Source organism: Sesamum indicum, linkage group LG8, assembly GCF_026168435.1.
Source record: "Sesamum indicum cultivar Baizhima isolate 11 linkage group LG8, ASM2616843v1, whole genome shotgun sequence".
Classification (NCBI taxonomy): domain Eukaryota; kingdom Viridiplantae; phylum Streptophyta; class Magnoliopsida; order Lamiales; family Pedaliaceae; genus Sesamum; species Sesamum indicum.
In genome coordinates this window covers 18,836,045-18,855,799 of record NC_142664.1, presented here as the reverse complement: position 1 = coordinate 18,855,799, position 19,755 = coordinate 18,836,045, and the positions used below count along the sequence as shown (strand labels likewise).

General features: G+C 34.3%; 2 protein-coding genes and 3 non-coding genes across 5 annotated transcripts; 4 read left to right on the top strand and 1 right to left on the bottom strand.

The window, feature by feature from the left end:
- Positions 1-331: 331 nt before the first annotated feature.
- Positions 332-890, top strand: LOC105168098 (defensin-like protein 1). Its single transcript, XM_011088033.3, has 2 exons — positions 332-470; positions 586-890. Exons 1-2 carry the CDS (start codon positions 383-385, stop codon positions 774-776), a joined length of 279 nt encoding a protein of 92 aa, XP_011086335.1. The 5' UTR covers positions 332-382; the 3' UTR covers positions 777-890.
- A 3,601-nt stretch (positions 891-4,491) lies between these two features.
- On the top strand, positions 4,492-5,456 carry LOC105168095 (uncharacterized). The gene is made up of 2 exons (XR_016066861.1): positions 4,492-4,887; positions 5,005-5,456. It is a non-coding gene; the product is annotated as an uncharacterized LOC105168095 (transcript).
- Positions 5,457-5,823: 367 nt separating this feature from the next.
- Positions 5,824-11,890, bottom strand: LOC105168096 (defective in cullin neddylation protein). Its single transcript, XM_011088030.3, has 11 exons — positions 11,652-11,890; positions 11,258-11,319; positions 10,434-10,570; positions 9,726-9,784; positions 9,502-9,525; positions 8,460-8,542; positions 8,299-8,363; positions 7,939-7,988; positions 6,990-7,091; positions 6,515-6,574; positions 5,824-6,230 (listed from the first exon to the last, which is right to left on the bottom strand). The coding sequence occupies exons 1-11, from the start codon at positions 11,652-11,654 to the stop codon at positions 6,096-6,098; spliced, it is 780 nt and encodes a 259-aa protein (XP_011086332.1). The 5' UTR covers positions 11,655-11,890; the 3' UTR covers positions 5,824-6,095.
- A 921-nt stretch (positions 11,891-12,811) lies between these two features.
- On the top strand, positions 12,812-12,904 carry LOC148787281 (small nucleolar RNA snoR117). Its single transcript, XR_016067111.1, has one exon. It is a non-coding gene; the product is annotated as a small nucleolar RNA snoR117 (small nucleolar RNA).
- A 93-nt stretch (positions 12,905-12,997) lies between these two features.
- Positions 12,998-13,083, top strand: LOC148787280 (small nucleolar RNA snoR116). Its single transcript, XR_016067110.1, has one exon. It is a non-coding gene; the product is annotated as a small nucleolar RNA snoR116 (small nucleolar RNA).
- Positions 13,084-19,755: the final 6,672 nt, after the last annotated feature.

The following is a 19,755-nucleotide window of genomic DNA, read 5'->3' as shown; positions in this document are numbered from 1 at the left end:
AATTTCTGACTTTGTAGTATAATAATTAATTGTTACAAATGGCGGATAAATGAAATATGAGAATTTTGATAAGAGTTGACGCAACCAAATAGAAAAAAAGAAAAAAAAAAATTTGGCATCTTTTGTCTTTTGCAGCCATTCCACCTCAGACCAACTAAAAATAGCTACCCAAATTTATAACCTGATTAAATCAACAAGTAAATTGTGAGGCATATGGGAAAATCAAAATGCAATTGTGATGAGACTTGCAAACGGTGGTTGATGAGGATTCAGTTCAATGCTGCAAAGTGTCACAACCCCTTCAATACGTGTCGAGAACCCTTTATTTCACACAAGAGAGTAGGCGTGTATATAATGTTGTTAAGATGAATGAGTTGGATGGATGGGCGTGTTCCAGAGACAAGAAAGCATTATGGGCACAAAGGTCTTCTTCAGTCTCCTCCTGCTATTGCTCTTGCTCTTCACCACTCGTGAGTAACACAATCCCTCTCTCCATATCTCCTCCTCCTTGCATCAAACTAGTATTGAGGATCCTCTTCTTCATCTTAATTTCATGTCGTATAATGAAGCATTGTTGTTATGCAGACGAAGAGGTGGGGTTTGACAGCATGATAGTGAAGGCGGATGGCAGGACGTGCTTATCGCAGAGCCACGGGTTCAGGGGACAGTGCTGGAGCAACACCAATTGTCGGCTGGTGTGCAGGAACGAAGGTTTTCCGGGCGGCAGGTGTCGGGGCTTTCGCAGGCGCTGTTTTTGCGTCAGGCCCTGTCCCTAATTAATTACTCGGCCCCAATCTCATCATCAAATCCATCAACAAGTTATTGATTTCCTGAGTTTCATAGTGTATAAACTATTACATAAATAAAATCGGGAGTTAATTGCAATATAATTAGTCCTATATTTTTATGTTAAATGAATCCAAGATATTAACAAAATATAACAAAAGAGACATGTGGGCATGAGTGGAAGCAGTTAAAAGGGGGAAAATGGGAAGAATAGAGAAAATGAGGACGCTTGTCTCAGATTCCTTTAAATAAAATAGAGTTTGTGCAAGGGTTGGAGTTGGAGTTACTCCTCTTCCCTTTTTACAACACAAAATTCGTCAAGGAAAAATGTCTTGTTTTCAAAATCCCCTACTATTCTGGAGAAATTGGTGTCGCTTGAGGACTTGTACAATACAAAATGGTGAATTTTGAAAAAGTGGTGGGTAGCATTATAATAATGTAATGAGTATTTGCAATTAACGTAAAAAGCTCTCACTAATTATGAGTTTGTTTGTAATAATGGGAAAAGTGTTATGAATGATAATGCTTCAACATCAGTACCATGTTCACTATAAAACCCTACCCCCCATCGCAATATCATCATCCAACCTTCCAACTTTCATCATCAAAATGCCTTCCAAACTCCAAAATCTTCTGCTCTTTCTCCTCCTCTTGGCCTTCCGTAAGTTTTTGAGGGATTTTGAATCTTTCAATAACAGATTTTTCAAATTTGTTTGGATAATTTTATAGTATAAAGAATTTCAATTCCATCACCTCTCATTTTTGGTTAAATTATTTAATATAGAGTCCGTTGGAAATTCTTTCTACAAATCCAAATTGTCCTACCCAAATATATTCTTAAGGGATAATCACATTATGGAACTTAGACACATTGAAAAATCACTCTACGCCCATTACATATTTAAATTACGATTGCACCCTTGACGACGGGACAGTCCGAGGGGCAATTTGTAACAAGTATAAATTTTCGATGTAATATGTTGAAATATAATTATTATTATTATTATTTTGAACTTTTATGTTCTTCATGAAAAATTGAATGCAGAGGAGATGATAATAATGCATGGGGAGGCAGAGGCAGCCGTGTGCGAGTCGCCGAGCAAACTGTTTACAGGCCTTTGCTTCAGCGACAGAAACTGCTCCGCCATCTGCGAGAAAGAGAACTTCGTCACTGGCCGTTGCAAATTCTGGAAATGCATTTGCAGCAAAGACTGCGGCACTGGTGGCGGCGGCGGCGGAGGAGAAGGCGATCCAGGTGGCCCGCCTGACGAAGGCGGCGACGAAGGCCCGCCGGAGGGAGGGCCTCCCGCAACCGTTGTTAACAGGAAGCCTTTGATGGAGTCCTGATTTGTGTCCTCTTCTCTATTATGTCACCACAGTTGAAGAGTTGGAATAAAAATTTATTGCTTAGATGCTGCCAGCTTGGTATTGGTATTGGTATTGGTATAGGTATTGGTTTTCATCTATTAAATTAAAATATGGACTTGTTATGTTTCTAATTTAATAATTTAACAATCAACTCATCTTATACCTTAAGTTTTCCATTATTTTTCATTATTATGTTAGATAACTTATCTAATATATCATTGTAAGTAAAGTCTCTGGAAGTTTAATAGAAGACGTTCCTAAATTCAAGGAGGCCTAAATTTAAGAGCGCATCACAGGCTAACAAGAAAGCTTAAGAATTTGGAATTCTCCAACCAAAATCAAAGTTAATATCGCACGATGTCTACGGATGGTTTAGGTGACATTCATGTAGGATCTTTGTAAACACATCTCACAAAATCAGATAAGAATTTACAACCGACTCAAGGACACGTGGCGCTTTCAACCCAAAAGTAACCTATAAATCCTAAAAGCTTGAAAGATGGTGTCTTCTCAACCACCTCGTTGAAATCTCTGACAAGGCATCTTTATTCATAGAAAATGCTCTGATTTGCACATACTCCAATTGCCTCGAGAATTGTAGATCCTCCACCCGATGGGAGAAACCTTCCACCAAATCTACGACACTTTCAATCTTTTCCAATCGACTTATAGTTGCCTATAAATAGAGAGTTCACCCAAACGGGATAAGACACCTTTTCACCATCATACTACAGCTTTAACCTTCATGCTACAACTTTAGCTGATTAGAACACTTTAATTTCGTACTTAGAGTTTTACTTTAATGTTCATATCTTCCTTGTACGTAAAAATTGAAGAATAACACTCTTTTGTTTCCTAACACTTATTTTACTATTTTTTACTCCAAATGGATTTTAGCACCATATTTTTTGCTCTCATCAGGTTCCATAGTACATTTTTATTGATATTTAATGAAAAAAAGCCATGTAGACGTTAAATGCATGGGACCAAAAGTGTTACATTTTTAAAGTTATGGAACTGAAAATGAGAATCACATAATTAGTAGGACTAAAAGTAAAAATATTCTAAATTACGGGACGAAAAATGACTATATGTATATAGTTGAATATAACAGGAAACACAAATTTGAAACAAATGATCTTGATATAGACAATAAAGAGAAAAATAATCGCACGTAAGCTATTGTCTATATCGATATTTAACTATTTACATAAATGAAGATAAAGTAGGAGTGTTGAATGGATAAAGCTCCTTAAATATTTTTTTTCCTATATAATATATAGGTATATAATTCACGTCCTAAAGTGTGAGAGAAATAGATTATTCATATTTAGTCACATATATATATATATATATATATGATCAGTCTAGAAATGGGGTTGAAATGCTAGTAATTAGCCCACCTCTTCTCCAAATCTAACGAAGCACCTATAGAACAGAAAACACGTCAACTAGTCGGGTCATTGCCCGACTATAAGACTCCCACGCCCAAATCAGAAAAATGAGATCGAATGATTAGCCTTTAATGATAGGATTACAGTAAAATTTATTGATTACCTCTTGTGGTGTGAATCTAATCATATTTATATAACCTCAACTTTCCTTGCCTGATTGCCACGTGCCTTAATCTTAGACCTTCAAAACCGCTTAACAAGGCGGTCAATATGGGATCATACGTCTGGGTCGCCTAATAGGCTATATCCTCGCGATCCGATTGCCTTAATCACGCCACAAATCCTCTTGCCTTATACGGAACAAAAATGACCGTTGTGACGCACAATGTCGATAATATCCTCCCTCGAGGGTATTTGTGTCTTTTAGATATCCATCCCTCATCAATATATATGCTTAATTGGATGAGGCAGCTCATAAATTCATTCAAGTGAAGCTAAAACTAATTATAGTAATACTCATTTTTTAATTGAAAATGTAGTAGGCCAATTTAATTTTGTTACGCTATTCTTATTCTACAGTGTAAGTGAATGGTTTTTAAACTATACTTTATAATCTTTTATAATTGGAAAAAAAAATATTGATGTCCTCTTGTAAATTTCATCTATTAATTAGCTACGATTTTTAGTAATAAACACATATCTGTAATGTATCTGTTTTAATGGGTTTGAATAGAGTATTGATTTGCGGTGACATTTATTAGGCCTATGTAAGAATTTGGAGAGGAACTTTCGGCCCGGGTAGGACTTTTTTCCTACTATTAATTTAATTACATCTTATAATTTTCAAAAGGGACACATGTGAACTATACCTTACTGCGACAGGGTATGATAAATGATATCTACCCCCTCAACTATATATATATATATATATATATATATATTTATTATATTATCCCTAGAAAAAAAAGGAGAATACGAAGATTAATTAGTATTTGCCTGGCAAGAACTCATCTGTTAGAATCATGTTTGGATGCGGCAATAAATTGTGATGATTATAGATCAGCTAAACTAATTACCAGATAACTAAATCATCGTTTTAATGTAATTGTCAAAGAAAATTCAAATAATAACATTCAAGTGTGGTTTTCAGGGCCACTTGTGAGTCTTGTCAGTGGGGGCAAACGCTATTCCTTCCAACTGTTTGATGTCTTTCTCACTCTGTACCTATATATAACTTTTCCTTCTCAAGGTTGGCTTACCTCTGTTTTAAGGTAGTAGTAGAAGAACACAATGACAATGAGGCTCTTTGATCTCTTCCTGCTTGTCCTCTTGGTTTCCTGTAAGCATTGTCGTCTAAGCCTGGCTATTTTTCCAGTCCCTTTTGCAGCTCAATATACACTATTCGGTGGACAAAATTAGAGCGAATCGTTTTCATTTGTTTATCCGTATCGTGCAGGTATAGGGGCAGAAGCAGCAGTATGCCAGACGAGAAGCCAGCAGTTCAGAGGGTTATGCTTCAGAAATGATAACTGTGCTGCAATCTGCGAGAAGGAAGGTTATATATCCGGGAGCTGCAAGGGGTTTCTCCTAAGGTGCATTTGCTTTAAAGATTGTGGTGCCACTGGTGGCGGCCCTCCTGACGGGTCACCAGATGGGGATGGTGGCACGCCTGAAGGCCTTACTGGCAGCCATGTGACTTCCAATATCAGTAGTGTCTATAAATATGGGAAAAATGAAGCCAAGCCTGGAAATGCTGAAATAAAGAAAGGATAGGGCTTGCCGCTTGAAGGGATTGTGTACTAGTTATGAAAGCCTTCATGGAAATAAATGGAATTGAGCATATCAAGTATTTGAGAATTTTCTTTGTAAGGCAGTAACTATTTAGATTATATGGTGTGGATTACCATCTATCCCTCTTTGGATCAACACTCATGAATGAATCAGGTGCATTGCACCCTCCATCACAAAATTTCACAAGAAAATAAGGGTCATGCGTCATACCATCAAGAAGAAAGGTTTAAATGCATAGGCTTGCCTCGGTCTTTAATGCTCACTTATTCCCGAATTAGCCATCAAAAGCCTCACTTAATATGAAAGTACATGTTCTGAAATCAAGGACTTTGGACAGCCAGCCAGCCAGCCAGCCAGCCAGCTACGTGCAATTACATTCTGCTCACTTCTACTTCTGCACGCACTAAGAAATCGACTCAGTTTGCATTAACCACAATGATTTTTCCAAGGTGAAAAATGGTCGATCTGAAACGAAAAATTAACATTTGCAAGCTCACAACTGCAGTAGTTCTCTTCAATTGAGAAACTACACCACTTCAACATTTAGTTGTACCAGAATGAACCGTACTATGGGAAACAAGGAAAAGTATATCAATGTATAATTTTAAAAGCAAGCCCCCACAATTTTACACACAATTTTGCTTTATGTTCGTCTTTTGTTTTTTTTTTTTTCTTGTTTTTGTTTTTTTTTTTGAATTTTACATTATCAATCTAAAAGAAAGCAGAGAACGAATTAATACACAGCTCCGAGATTGGTCAATGTTTGTAGCTCCAATCACTCAACTTGCCCTTCCGAATTATGTCATTTTCAGTCAAGTAGTCAACAAATTCATCAATCAGATACGGCCAAGCCCCATCTGGATCATAGTTTGACAATGCAGGATCCACTGTCTGCATTATTGCAAAAGGTACATCTAAAACAGTCAGCAATTAGATTAGAAAATTCTTGGATATCTTATGGAAAGCAAAAATGCAAATTATGTTTAAGGACGCAACATGCAAATTATAGGAAATATTTCGGACAAGGAAAGGCATAGTGTTGAAGAATTGGGACTCGAGTCAAATTTCAAGAAGTTGGGTACATGATAAAGTGCGAAATAGGCAATCAGCAAGAGTGGAAATTAGGAAATAATATGCATGCAGCAAGCCCTAGCAAATTGGAATTAATTGTTTACCCTTGCAAACTCCAGTAGCTGGGACCAGGTATCACGAGAAATTGCTTTGTTATGCCGTGCCTGAATGATAAAACCAACATAAAAAATAATCACCTTGATAATCTCTGCTATAAAAAAATTGCTGTATAATTGCCAAAAAAGATGCCATAAGCAGGGAAAATAGCCATTTGCTAAATATTCAGATATACAAGAATATTTAAGAACTAGTTCTCCAACAACAATAAATTGAGAGATATAATGTCCACATTCTGCCTATTAATTGAAAATCAAGTAAAGTTATCTACATCCCAAAGGAAATGCAACAAATCCTTGTTTTAAGCACGAAAAGTCCCTAGTTCGATACTTGGAAATTAAATAATACAGTGCCTTTCTTTAAAAGCTAAAGATTCTGTCAGATCTGAATCTATTTGACCACCACAAGAATTAATTCACTCACGGCATAAGAAATAGAAAATCCAGATTAAGTTTGTTCTACCTGCAAGAACTGGCACCAATGATCCACTAACGGCCATTGCTTTTCTGCAAATAGCAACTGCCACATTCCAATTGCAGTATCCAATGCCAAGGACTTCTGACCCTGGAATCAACAGGATATCAGGTACCTACTACTCCAAGTATGCCTTTCAATAATGGAAGTTACAAATTAGAAGAAACCTAATACATGCACTATTTAACAACCTTAACAAAATAAGAATTGTGGCCAGTTGTAACCAGATTTGAAGTCCGAAAATTTGAGAAAAAGATAAGTGTAGTTATGAATCAGTATAAAGCACGCAAGACAAATTTATAGATCTTTCTTGCTGCGAACAGGAAAGCAATTGTAATTTCTGGTTAAACGGGCCAGTTCAGGTGTGCTGTCCAAAGGTGCAGGGCTGTCTGATGACACAATAAAGAGGTAGACGCTCAAACCAAGAGAACCAAGTGAATTGAAAAAATAACAGAAGAGAAAAGAGAGAAGAAGAACAAGGAGAGGAGATAAACGAGACCATCCATACAAAGGTAGCAGTTCCATACCACAAATATCAACTCTCGCTTACTAGGACTCTGAGAACAATAATTAACTAATCCTAAACCAATCTTCGATAAAAAGAAGAACAATAATTAGTATATCCTACTTGCTTTGTAATTTTTTTTTTCCCAAGTGACGAAGTTTATCATAGATGTTTTGCCATTTTATGCCCTTGCTTGGTGGCAGCACCTAGGTATAACATGAACATGAATTAATTGTCTTGAACTATGACCAAGCCTTTGAATCTTCTCACTGCTTCACAGAAAATACAAGTTCCAAAATGGCGTCCCAGAACTTTACTGCCCGAGCAGAAACCAAGTACTATCTCAGGAATACTGATATACTCCTGGACCGACTAACTAATAGTTCTATGATCAATACAAATTAAGAAAGAATCATTAGTAAAAGAAGTTACCTTCTCTTTTGCCCAGCCAAATGCAAAGTTATAGATCTCCCTGAACTTTTCTGGAGAAAATAAAACTATAATCAACAATTGCGAAATTTCCCATATTTAACCTTGTCAATATCATTATTGCTTTAGTTCTTCATCTTGGAAACCATGTCCAACACACACACACATTGGAAGTTTATTGTTTGCTATCACTCTATCTGATAACAAAATTAAGTAACTAGAAACTGCAAAAAATCATTAGGCATTTAGCACTACAAAGAAGTAAAAGAATTTGAGGGGAAAACCAAGTAGTGAAAGAACAATATTTTGGAGAAGTGAATGACATCTTTTTGACTACCAACACATTTCCATGACATCACATACGTTCATCTTTCAGTTCAGAACGCATAAACGGGATTCTTTCTCTGAACTTCTCGAGTGAATCTATCCTGTCAAATATCATCAGGATGAAAATTTCAATTCAGTATCAACCAAATAAAAGAAGAAAATGAAGATAAGCTTCGAAAGACTTCACTTATACTCACCCAAGAGATTGTAATCCACCAATGAACTCCTGCTTTGAGAATTCACACATGGTAGCAGCCTTCATATGCCATGAGACCACCAACTACAAAGCATAGGCTTATCAAAATTCATCTAGGATAGAAAGACAAAACATCATAACGCAAAACACTTGCATCTTCTGTACAAAATTACTTCTGTAATTTCATTCGTTTGATTACAATCTCATGAGGGTGTTGATTTGCATTTAAAGTCATATTTCTCAAGCTATATTATGAGGATAAATGTATCCTGATAACAAGTACTGGAAGAATCTTAGCAATAATGCTCATGACATTACAGACAAATGAATCTGCTCTAGTTGATGCTAATTTTCCAAGTAAACCATATCCCTCTCACAAACTTGAACTCTTGAGGGTACGAGATCAACTTATGGAGTTTTAGAAGCCTAAAGCAAAGAAAGAAAACTTGAAATGGTTCCACCTCAATCCTAAAATCAGTTAGAAAGCTGCCAGATGACATGTTCAAAATTGTCCAAAAATTCCCACAACCGACTCAAATTCAATTTCATAAAAAAAAAAAAAAGCATCAAATGGAAGTGCTCAATCCATCCAGTTCTATGAGCTTCAGCAAGTTTCAGGTAATAGCTTGTCATCATTGTTGCTAGGAATCCTAGTGTCTTATCTTATATAGACGTTACAAGACCAGAACATGGATGTTTTTATACTAACAAAATCACAAGGTCTTTTGACATCATTTAAAGAATGGCCACAACTAGCAATCCTCAACCAGCTAGAGAAAAACCATTTCATTACATCTCTAAACATGTTTCTTGAAGCATTGGACAACCACATTGATTTCTGATTGGTGGAAAGAGGGAAAAGTAATATAAGCTTAGCATCAATTTCAGAACAGAAGAACAAAGAACCAAATGGAGCTTCAAACAACCAAACCATGCTTCAGTTACACATCAAGATAGAATGTACTTGATAATGCTAATCTCAGGCAATTCCACATAATCTAGCAAGCAACACTACACGTGGTAGCATTTCAGATGTAACTTACCATGACAATATCTTGAGGATCAACCTGCAAAAAGAAAAAAACAGTCCGCATGTTATCCAATACTCAGTTAAACAGATAAGAAATGACAACAGCAATGTGAAAATAGGGTCCCAGATTTTCATATAATACAAGCCAAGCCATCAGTAATGCTTGAGGATTTTCTTTCTCCATAACATTAATTACAGACTGGAAAGTAAGAGACTGTAATTAATTGCCAAGCCTACCTGAAGGTCATTGCACAGGAGAGTGATTCCATCAGCCAAAATCATATCAGCATAAGGATCTGAAAATTTAACAGCCTGCAGTAAGATTACTACACCCAAATGGCAAGAATGTGGAAGGAAACCATGCTGAATATGACTATAACCTGTCTCTGAAAAACTCACAGCACATTAAACAATTTTATGAATATTTAACTATTCCCTTAACAGAGAGATTCATTTAGCATTGTAAAGTCAAAGTGTGAGAGGAGGCATGCAACACCTGTTCAAAACCCTATCTAACCCTTGTGCAAATTTATAATTCAGATGTCAGAGATCCAGATCTTCGGCTGGCACATGAAACATGAAAGTAAAGAAAATGCCATATGATGAGAGAATGAAATGAATCGGAGAACTTTCTTTACAGCTCGAAACCATCATAACAATAATTCAATCTCCACATTGTCCACAAGTAATCATTCCAGTTGAATGACAGAGGAGCTCATGTAAAACAGGTTTATAAGAAGAAAATTTGAAACACTGATACCATATAACGTGAACGACGGTTCAAATTTCAATGCGAGCAATGAGGGAATATTACATTCTCCACCGGACAAATTATTGAAATGAAAACGTGCAAGTTATTTCTTGAAAAGTGACGAAAGTGGTTGAACATGGTCAAATACAAACAGTATGCAATATTGCACATAAAAAAAGATAAAAACAAATTGCCTTTGTATCTGTTGTAAAGCTCCTCTAAATGCCTTGTGTCAGCAACTGACTTAAGTTGGGGATGGCTGTAAAATATGTCAAATGCTCCTTCAAATTGCCAATCACTGGACTTCAGGGCATGGATAGCAACTTTCTCACTGCATCCAAATAAAAGAGTAACAGCTAAACTACACAAAAAACCATCATCTACAGCAATTAGAGGACTAAAACATGGAAAGTAGAAGTGAATGCCACACCAACGCACTCAGAATCTAGAAGCTAATCCTCATAGTAAGCATCCAAAGTTACTTAAGCTTTGAATGAGCATGCAAATTATCTCGTGACATCCTATGACTGGGACCATTATGCATTGACAGAGAAAAATAGAAAGAAGAAAGTAAACGGGATAAAAGTTAATTTATACTTTTCAGAAGATTGTATCATAGGATTTAGAGAGTTTTACTAATTAACGAGGCCACATGCAGCATGCTTGGAGGAAATATTCATGATTTTTAAGGTACAATAAGTCAAGCAAATAATCAGAAAAAGCAGACATGCCAAAATTGTATCTAGCAAAAAGGAAATTTCACTTCCAAACCTAGCAAGGCACTAGATCCTGCAGTAGATACACAAGTACATCACACCAAAAGTAAACAAATATTAAACTCTACTGAAATTTCACCATTTTATATAAGAGGCACAAGAGTAGACAATTGAGAAAAACATAAGGAAAATCTGCAAACCACATGAAGAGAGGCATGTTCAAATGGAGACCTCTCTATATATCATAATTCATAAAATTTACGAAAGTTCAAGCCTTAAAACACAATTGACTGTTAAGATACCTCGCCCCAGTAATTGACATGAATTGCTGCACTTTGTCACGCTGCCCTCTACCCAACTTGTTCTGTCAGGCAAACAAAACGTCAGAGTAATCAATTCCACATATATCACCAAAAGAAAGTCCAAAAAGCTGGTTCGTTTCAGCTCCTTCAAAACAGAAATCTGCGGGATTAACTCGTGACTGCCAGTAAAGCAAACACTAAACTTACCGATAACAACAACTTCGGCAATAACAAAATACTGCTCATAACAACGATTAGAACACTAATAACAGCTATAAGAAACATATTCAGCTGGAAACTTCTAAGTTGCATGCTAATGAATCAATACCGCTAAAAAATCCAACACCGAAAAAAGATAATTTCGCAGGAAATGACGGGAAATATTAGCACTGACCATATTGAGAAAACACAGAGAAATCCCAAAATGATCGAGATTTGATCCAAATATCAAAGAATTTGAGCCAGAATCACCAGAGCGATTGAACTAGGGTTTGATTAATCGCTAGATTCCCTCGCTCTGAGTCGCCAAACAGTCCCCCCTTTTTCTATTTTATTATTTTCTTCTTTTTGGGGGAATGGATTCCTTCTACTGTTTTTTAATTTTCGCACAAATCAGCACACCCACTGGGAACCTCTCGCTCACCAGACACACACTTGTGCATTTACGCTTTTACCCTTTATGTACTTTCCAGTTCCCAAGTGGCCTCTGGGCTGGGCCAGGCTGAAATCGCCCATATTTTGGGCCCAATCTTAGGCCCATTTTCTAAATGTGTAATATATTGGGCTGGGCCGCTTATAACTCGGCCCATTTTTCAGTTTCTATTATCCAACAAAATTTCCAAATTGATATGAAATTAAAACCTTTCTTATTCCCAATTTTGTCATAAAACCCTATACGCGATCATGACTTCAGACATTGAGCTTATGTTAATCCTCCATATCGACATGAAACAAGTACACTATTCAGATCCTACGTTACATTTCAACGATATCCAAAGTTGAACATTTGGGCCTTCATAACTGCTTGAGCCCATTAACTCAACCTGGACACAACACCCCAAGCCCATCACTTGACCTGATCCTGTCTACTACTAGATCCATAGGCCCGAATCCATCCGGACACACTTGGATTCTTGCATTAGTCCCGTCCTGAACAAGAATGAAATATCAAGTGGGTAATGGGCCGGGCTTTTCATGAGAGCTGGGCCTGAATTGTAGAGAGCGGACCTAATTGCAAAAATCGGATGTAAAACAAGGCAAAAACGTGATCTTCTAAAAAATGAGGGGTCAAAACAGGAAAAACGAAAACCTCGAAATTTAAGGGAGAAGAAAGCGGCAGCTCGGAACTCAAAAACGATCGGGGGCATATCTGTAAATCCGTAGCATATCCACAACTAGGGTTTTCTATTCTCACTATCTATATATACCCACCCCTGTACATACTTCCTTGCAATCTCTGCCAACAGTTTGAGGACGGCTGAGCCATTTTCGTCTAGATCAATCACACACTGACCAACACCTGTTTTTGCTTTTCATCGCGATGATTATTCTGGAGGCCAGTGATGCTTAGAGAATTGTCCGTACCATCTGAGTGTCATTTTCCGATGATCTCTTTGATGTTACTTCCTCTTCAATCTTCTGAGGTCTCCTCCTTTTAGATTTCTGCTCTCTGTTTTGAGAATTGTGTCTTCTTATTTCTGGAAATTGCTTTCTAGCGTTGGTTGATTTTGATTGGGAAAGGGGCAGTGATGTCGAGATTATACCATCAAACGATGAAAGCTTTAACTGGGCTTGTTGATGCAATTTAATCATTATTCTCTGAGCCTTTTGATGGATTATTTTGATAAGTTTTGAAAATAATTGTACAAGTGTAAAGGCAACAAATTAGAGTCACTGATGCACTAGATTGACAATGGTGTTTTCAGCGCTGTACGTTGCCGATAAAAAATATTTGGTGCTGAGATTCTGGCATTGGCTTCTCTCCCATGTAGCTGGTGCATTCAGACGCGCCTACACTCTCCCTTCAGCGATGGCATTCAGCAATTCTGAATGAGCATTAATAAACTCGACGGGAGGCTAAATTGGCTTATTTATTTGAATAATTCAGAAAAAATAACAAAAATATTGAAATTTCTAGTTATTTTTTAATTAGTAAGTTTTTAGCTTATTATTAATTATAATCAATAAACTATTAAATTTATAATTATAATGAATAATAAATATAGTTTGAATGAAAAAATAAAGGAGTAGACGGCCTGAATTTGTTCATGGCTTGGTATTTTTAATATGTTTTTATTATGAGTTTTATTTTAATTACTTGTTTATTTTTTAATAATATTAGAATAATTATACCCCGTTCTACATGTGAGACTGTCTGATCATGTCTACCCCCGAATATCAGCCGTATAATTTTGTTTAGAGGGTGATGGCTAAATTATTAGCTTCAGAATGGTGGAAAATCTGAGTAGGGTTTGTGAAGGGAGAGTTTAAAATAAGTTAGATTTTATATATTGTTTTTGAAAGAGGTGGAAGAAAACAGAGTATAAGAATGGAAGAGATAGTTGAAAGATAGTACATAAGACCTAATGTATCCGAGGATAATTTATTTAAAAAATGTAGGACAAAAATAATAAGAAAAGTAATGTGAATTGGAGAAGTTTAGAAAAGTAAGTGGTACTGCCGTTATTCATCACGGTCCCATAATTTTTATTTAAAAAAAAAATTTTCTATGTCACTATTGTGACACAGATTTTATAAATTTTTTCTTTTAATTTGTCATTGCGGTCAGTGATCGAGGGCATGATTATTATATAAAAAAAAATAGTAAAGAACTGCAGCATGTAAAATTGTAGGCTGCAGTTTAAGGTTGAGCCACCGTGCTTATAAAGTGCAGTGGCTTAACTTTTATTTGAAGTATGGTTTGTCACAATTGTGGAAACAGAACAAGGATTGTAGCTCACACTTAAATAGTGTGAGCTGCAATTGTCACGGGCCACACTATTAAAGTGTGGTCAAATCAAAGCTGAACTACCGTACTTTGTAACTGTGGTGGCAAGTTAAATTTTTTTTTTAGAGGGTGACATAGAGAATTTATTTTTAAATAAAAATTGTGGCATCGTAGTGAGTAATCGCAGTGCCACTTATTTTTCTAAACTTCTCCAATTCAAGTTATTTTTCTAATTTTTTTTCCTGTATTTTTAAATAAATTCCCCTATATCTGAGCTCTTTACTCTCTTCCTTTCATACCTAAGTCGGTTTTTACAGCATTCCAAGAGTCAAAATTTTGTCCATGACATCTATAAGATTAGCCAATGTTCGATTTTGACTAGGCATGTCAACGAGTCGAGCTTGAGTTGAGCTCGACCATTTTTGCCGAGCTCGAGCTCGAGCTCGACTCTGCAACTTCAAGCTCGAGCTTGATACAGTATTTCTGAGCTCGCTTTCTCGAGCTCGAGTTTGAGCTGTTGAGCTCGAGTTTGTTCCAGAAATTGCAGCAAAATGGAGGTGGGAAGGAGAGGAATTTTACAACATTATATACAACAATAGATACAAAATTTTTCAGAAATTTTGCTTATTGATAATGATCTTCCATACAACATTACAACTCCTTTACAAAAGCAAACAACAACCACAAAAATTAAACAAACCATTATCCTGTGAAAACACACCCAAACCCAAGAAAAAAAATTAAAGAAGATGCTAAAAACACACCAAAATCCAAGAAAAAGAAGAACAAGTAAAACGCAACACATAGAAGGATTACATTAAAGCAGACTCGTTGCTGACTTACCGTCCTTGTTGTCGTGAGTTTGGGACTAGGGTTCTAAGAGATGGATTTGGGGAAGAAATGAGAGGAGAAAGATGGAAGCTGTTCGTCGCCGTACTCATTGCCGGCCTGCCGTTCTTGTTGCCGTGAGTTTGGGGTTAGGGATCTAAGAGATGGGTTTGGGGAAGAATTGAGAGAGGAGAAAGATTGGAGAAGAAACAAAAACAAAACAAGAGAGTGAAAGTGATGGGGGTTGATTTTTGACTTTTTGTATTACTACTACTATTATTATTATTATTATTATCATCATCATTATTATTACTACTACAACTATTATTATTATTATTATTATTTTAAATCATGAGATCAAATCATAAAATTTTTACATAAATATAGTTGAAATTAATATATGTTCACAATTTGCAAAATTTATATATTTATAAATGTTAGTATAACATTGATTTAACTATCATCTTACATTGTTGAACAATATGGGTTAATCGGGCCATCAAAATTTAAATCAGACTGTTTGATATGATAAAACTTACAAAAAAGTACATTTGGTAAAGTTTTAAACTTTTTGGATATACGGATGTCGAGATATCATACTCGAAACATAAGCGTAATCATTCAAGATGGTGTATCGTTGAATCAGGCCATGTGATTTTAAATCATACCGTCTGATATGATCTAATGGACACAGTCTTGTATATATTTAAATTTTATATGAATCAGGTATCTGAATTTTAAGATATCGTAATTATTGATTAAATTTTTTAATCTCATTATATATATAATAAAATAATAATTAGAAGTTCAACCATCATCATCATCATCATCATTATTATTATTATTGTTGTTGTTGTTGTTATTATTATTATTACTATTATGATTTTTAGCTTAATTCATAGGAATTACTAAATTTTGACATAAATAATAAAAAATCATAAGTGAATTACTTGTCAATTTAAAAAAAGTAGAACATAATACAAATATATATTAAAATATAACATAAAGATATTATAATAATTTTAATTATAAAAAATATTATAATTTACTAAGTTGTTGATTAAATTTATTTTTATATAAAGATCAAATGTATAAATAAAAGTACCAAATTTATTATTATACAAAATAAAATATATGATATTGATCAATAATTATAATATATGGTAAATTTAGATTATAAAACTGATCAAATATTAAATATTAAATATAAAATTAAATATATAAAGAATTCAAAAATAAAAATATATATAAAAAAATAAAAAATATTCACCAGCTCGCGAGCCGGCTCGACTCATCTGCCACCCCTAATTTTGACCTAGATAATGGTAAATTGGGTTATGAGCTTGGTTTAAAGTGTATTAAGTTTATCTAAATTAAATATAATTTAATTTTAAATTTATTATTCTAAGTCTTTTAATTCAACTAAAATATAAAAATCCATTCTCTGATCAAATTTATAATTCAATGAGATATTTAAATGTAATGAAAGGTAGTTAAATAAAAAAAAATTAAATATTAAAAAATAGATAAAATATAGGGTTGCATCAGAAAGGTCATCTTTCTTGTTGAAGAATTCATGTAATTGTATTTAAGTAGCAGAAAGAGGTGGAGTCATCCGTAGCTCTTTGCCTTGTAATCTTGTACCAATTATCACTAAAGTAGAATTGCTAAAATAAACACTTTTTTAGCTATAAGTAAGTAATGTATATTGAGTCTTTGCAAGCACTCCCTTGATCATGTAGTAGTATAAAGTTTGAGAGTGATTTGTTATGTATTGTGTTGTTGATGATTAGAAAATATTTCAAAAAGATTAATTGTTGCAATATTTTGAGGACTTGTTTCCTTCATACTTAACAAAACAAAGCAATCCCAAACTTGTTATGGAAAATTGCTGTGGGGCGGTCCTATTTGAATCAAATCCACCAGGTCCAATAGCAAATAAGGTTTGATGGAAAATATACCTAAAATCAGAGGAGTACGTGTCGATGGCGTTGGGGTTGTCCCCAGTAAAACCAATACGGTATCAACTGCTCAACCCCTATTTATAGATAATATGTGGCCTCTATTTAGGCCTTTGATGTGTCATCATCTCCGTGTTGTTGGTCCATTCTTGGGCCTTCCTGACCAATGAGCCTCATGTCAAGTCCTCATCCGTACGGATACTGGAAAATGGAATTATGTAAGAGCAATTTTCAAAAATGGTTGTCCATATAAACCCAATTATTTGTAGGAAGTAGTGTGTACATATAAGCTTCATTGTTTTGTTCCATGGGACAAAATTGATCGATTAACATGTTATATAAATCAGATTGAACAAAACGTTTCAAAAAAAGCGGGTGATCATCAAACACATCGTCAGTTGTTATTTTATTTGCTAAATTTGATAATTTAATTTCCTTCCAAGTCTCCGATGATACCTCTTGCTCTTGATCTCTGGGATTTCCTCTAAATGAACCATCAATGTTTAATTTGTAGCAATTTTGCGCCAATAGTTACCATTTTCTATTTATACTTGGTCCGTTCCACATTCCATATTTTGAAGTAAACGGGACCTAAAAAATAATTAAAACATTAAACAAAGTAGGGTATATTTGCTTATTAGAGGTCTTTCTTGTTCTTAAATTGATTATTATGTCCTTATGAACATTTTGCAATTCCATCAGCATGATAATATGCTTTGATATTAGGATTTCCAATTTGAGAATAAAGAAATATTATCAAGGGAAGTGCCCATCAGGATTCTAACTTTTTGCAACAAAAGTCTATTTAAAAACAAGTTCAATTGGATTTCTTGTATCTGTGTGGTGGGGCTCTAAAGCAAAGCCACATTCTGGTTAATATAAAAAAGGAAAGGAAGTTGCAATACCAAACAAAGGACAAAAGTAAAAAGAGGAGGAAGAGAAGAGACATAGTAACAACATTGTGAGGACATACATAGTTAGGCCAATGAAATATACAATCATATGAGAGGAATATGTACTACCAATTATTGTAGTTTAATGTTTAAAGTCCAATGTTGTTAAATTTAGGGTAAAATATAACCATTTTTTTAAGATTTAGCATAATTACGATATATCTTCTTATTGTTTGAAAAATTATAAATACTCTCTTCAAATGAAAAATATTATGTAGCCCCTAAATGGTGAAGTGAATATTACTTTTTTACTCTTACTGAAATTTTTTAAAAAATAAAAAAAAAAGTATTTGAAAAATATAAAAAAAAAAATTGGGTGGGTAAACTAAATATTCCATAGGGAAGATTAGTTCATAAAAATATGTTTAGAAAATTTGAAAAAATATATAAAATTTTAATTTATAATGCAAAAGGGCGTTTTGGCCAGATCAACAAAAAAATTGGACGAAAATATAATGAAATTAGCTCGCTAATAGACGGATGTAAAAATCAGGGAGGTATTTGTAATTTTTTAAAAAATAAGAAGATATTTATAATTATGCCAAACCTAAGAGGAGATAAGTGTAATTTACCCTTAATTTATGACGTGGGTTTGAATCCTTACTCATAGGTTTGTAGAATTATTCCCTACTTTCTCAACCTTGTAATAACAAAAAGAAAAAATAATAAATATGAAAGTATATATACACACACACTAAGTTGTGAATTATATAAAAATATCGAGATTTAATACTTTAAAAAATACCAATATTTCACAAAAAAAAAGTAGAACTCGAGTTACATATTTGTTCACCCACAACTCAACGATGACTGCCAATTTATCGATGGAAATGGTAATTTAACTTTTCACAATAAATATATTTCATTACATCAAATATCAAAGACTACAGAGAAAAATAAAAAAACATTACATTCATATGTGAGTAAAGTCTGATTGAGTTGTGCTGTAGAGTTGGAGGATGACAACATTTTGAGTCCACTTTCCACTCTACCATAACTAAAGCAACACATCTACGTGCAGAAAATTAAAGTGATTGCTATGTCTGGGGAGCCAAGTTGATGCGGACAGCCCCCCCTTTTTCTCGTATGATAGGATTCAATTTCAGACATATGCTTTTTCACAGCTCTGTTACCTGACCACATTTCTTGGTCTTTATACACTTACTTGTACCAATCACTCGTTAAGTCCTATATTTTTGATTGATTATTTGACTTGGAAATATAATTCATAGATTGTTAGGTCTCGTTTATCTTGAGGAATGAGATTAAGAGTATGTCCGATTTGGGTAAAAAGCGAGAGTATAAAAGACGTAAAAGTAAAAAAAAATATGTATTAGAAATAATTTGGTGTTTGGTTAGGGGAAAGAGATGGAGGGAAAGTAAAATTCGATGTATATGAAAATTCATCTGAAGTCTAATTTTGTTTATGTCCAAATTGAACAGAAAAATGAAAGTATAAGACAAAAAAGACAGAAAAGTATATGTTTTATTTTTATTTACTCTAGTTTCCATATATACATACATATATATATATATATATATTTTCCAATTCTTTTGTCCTTCCACTCGTAATACTGTACATAATCGTAGGAAAAAAGATAACAAAGTTGCTAAAAAACTACTGTATCAAAGTCAACAAAGAATACTTTTTATTAAATAAAAAATATTCTTATCCGTGTTCGACAAATATTTTTATTAATATAGTTTTTAAACTTTCTATATACTAAATTGATATTAGTATAATATTAATTTGTTTATTTTTTAATACAAAATGAAGAGAAGGGTTATTCAGTAAAATTACAAAAAATA

What these genes read in the sequence shown, in the direction of transcription:
- LOC105168098 (XM_011088033.3), top strand. Translation starts at nt 383, where the DNA reads ATGGGCGTGTTCCAGAGACAAGAAAGCATTATGGGCACAAAGGTCTTC. An exon ending in GCTCTTGCTCTTCACCACTC is followed by an intron (nt 471 to 585) that starts GTGAGTAACACA and finishes GTTGTTATGCAG; the next exon opens with ACGAAGAGGTGGGGTTTGAC.
- LOC105168096 (XM_011088030.3), bottom strand. An exon ending in ATTGGTGCCAGTTCTTGCAG is followed by an intron (nt 6,575 to 6,989) that starts GTAGAACAAACT and finishes TTTATCATTCAG; the next exon opens with GCACGGCATAACAAAGCAAT. An exon ending in AGCTACTGGAGTTTGCAAGG is followed by an intron (nt 6,231 to 6,514) that starts GTAAACAATTAA and finishes GCAATAATGCAG; the next exon opens with ACAGTGGATCCTGCATTGTC.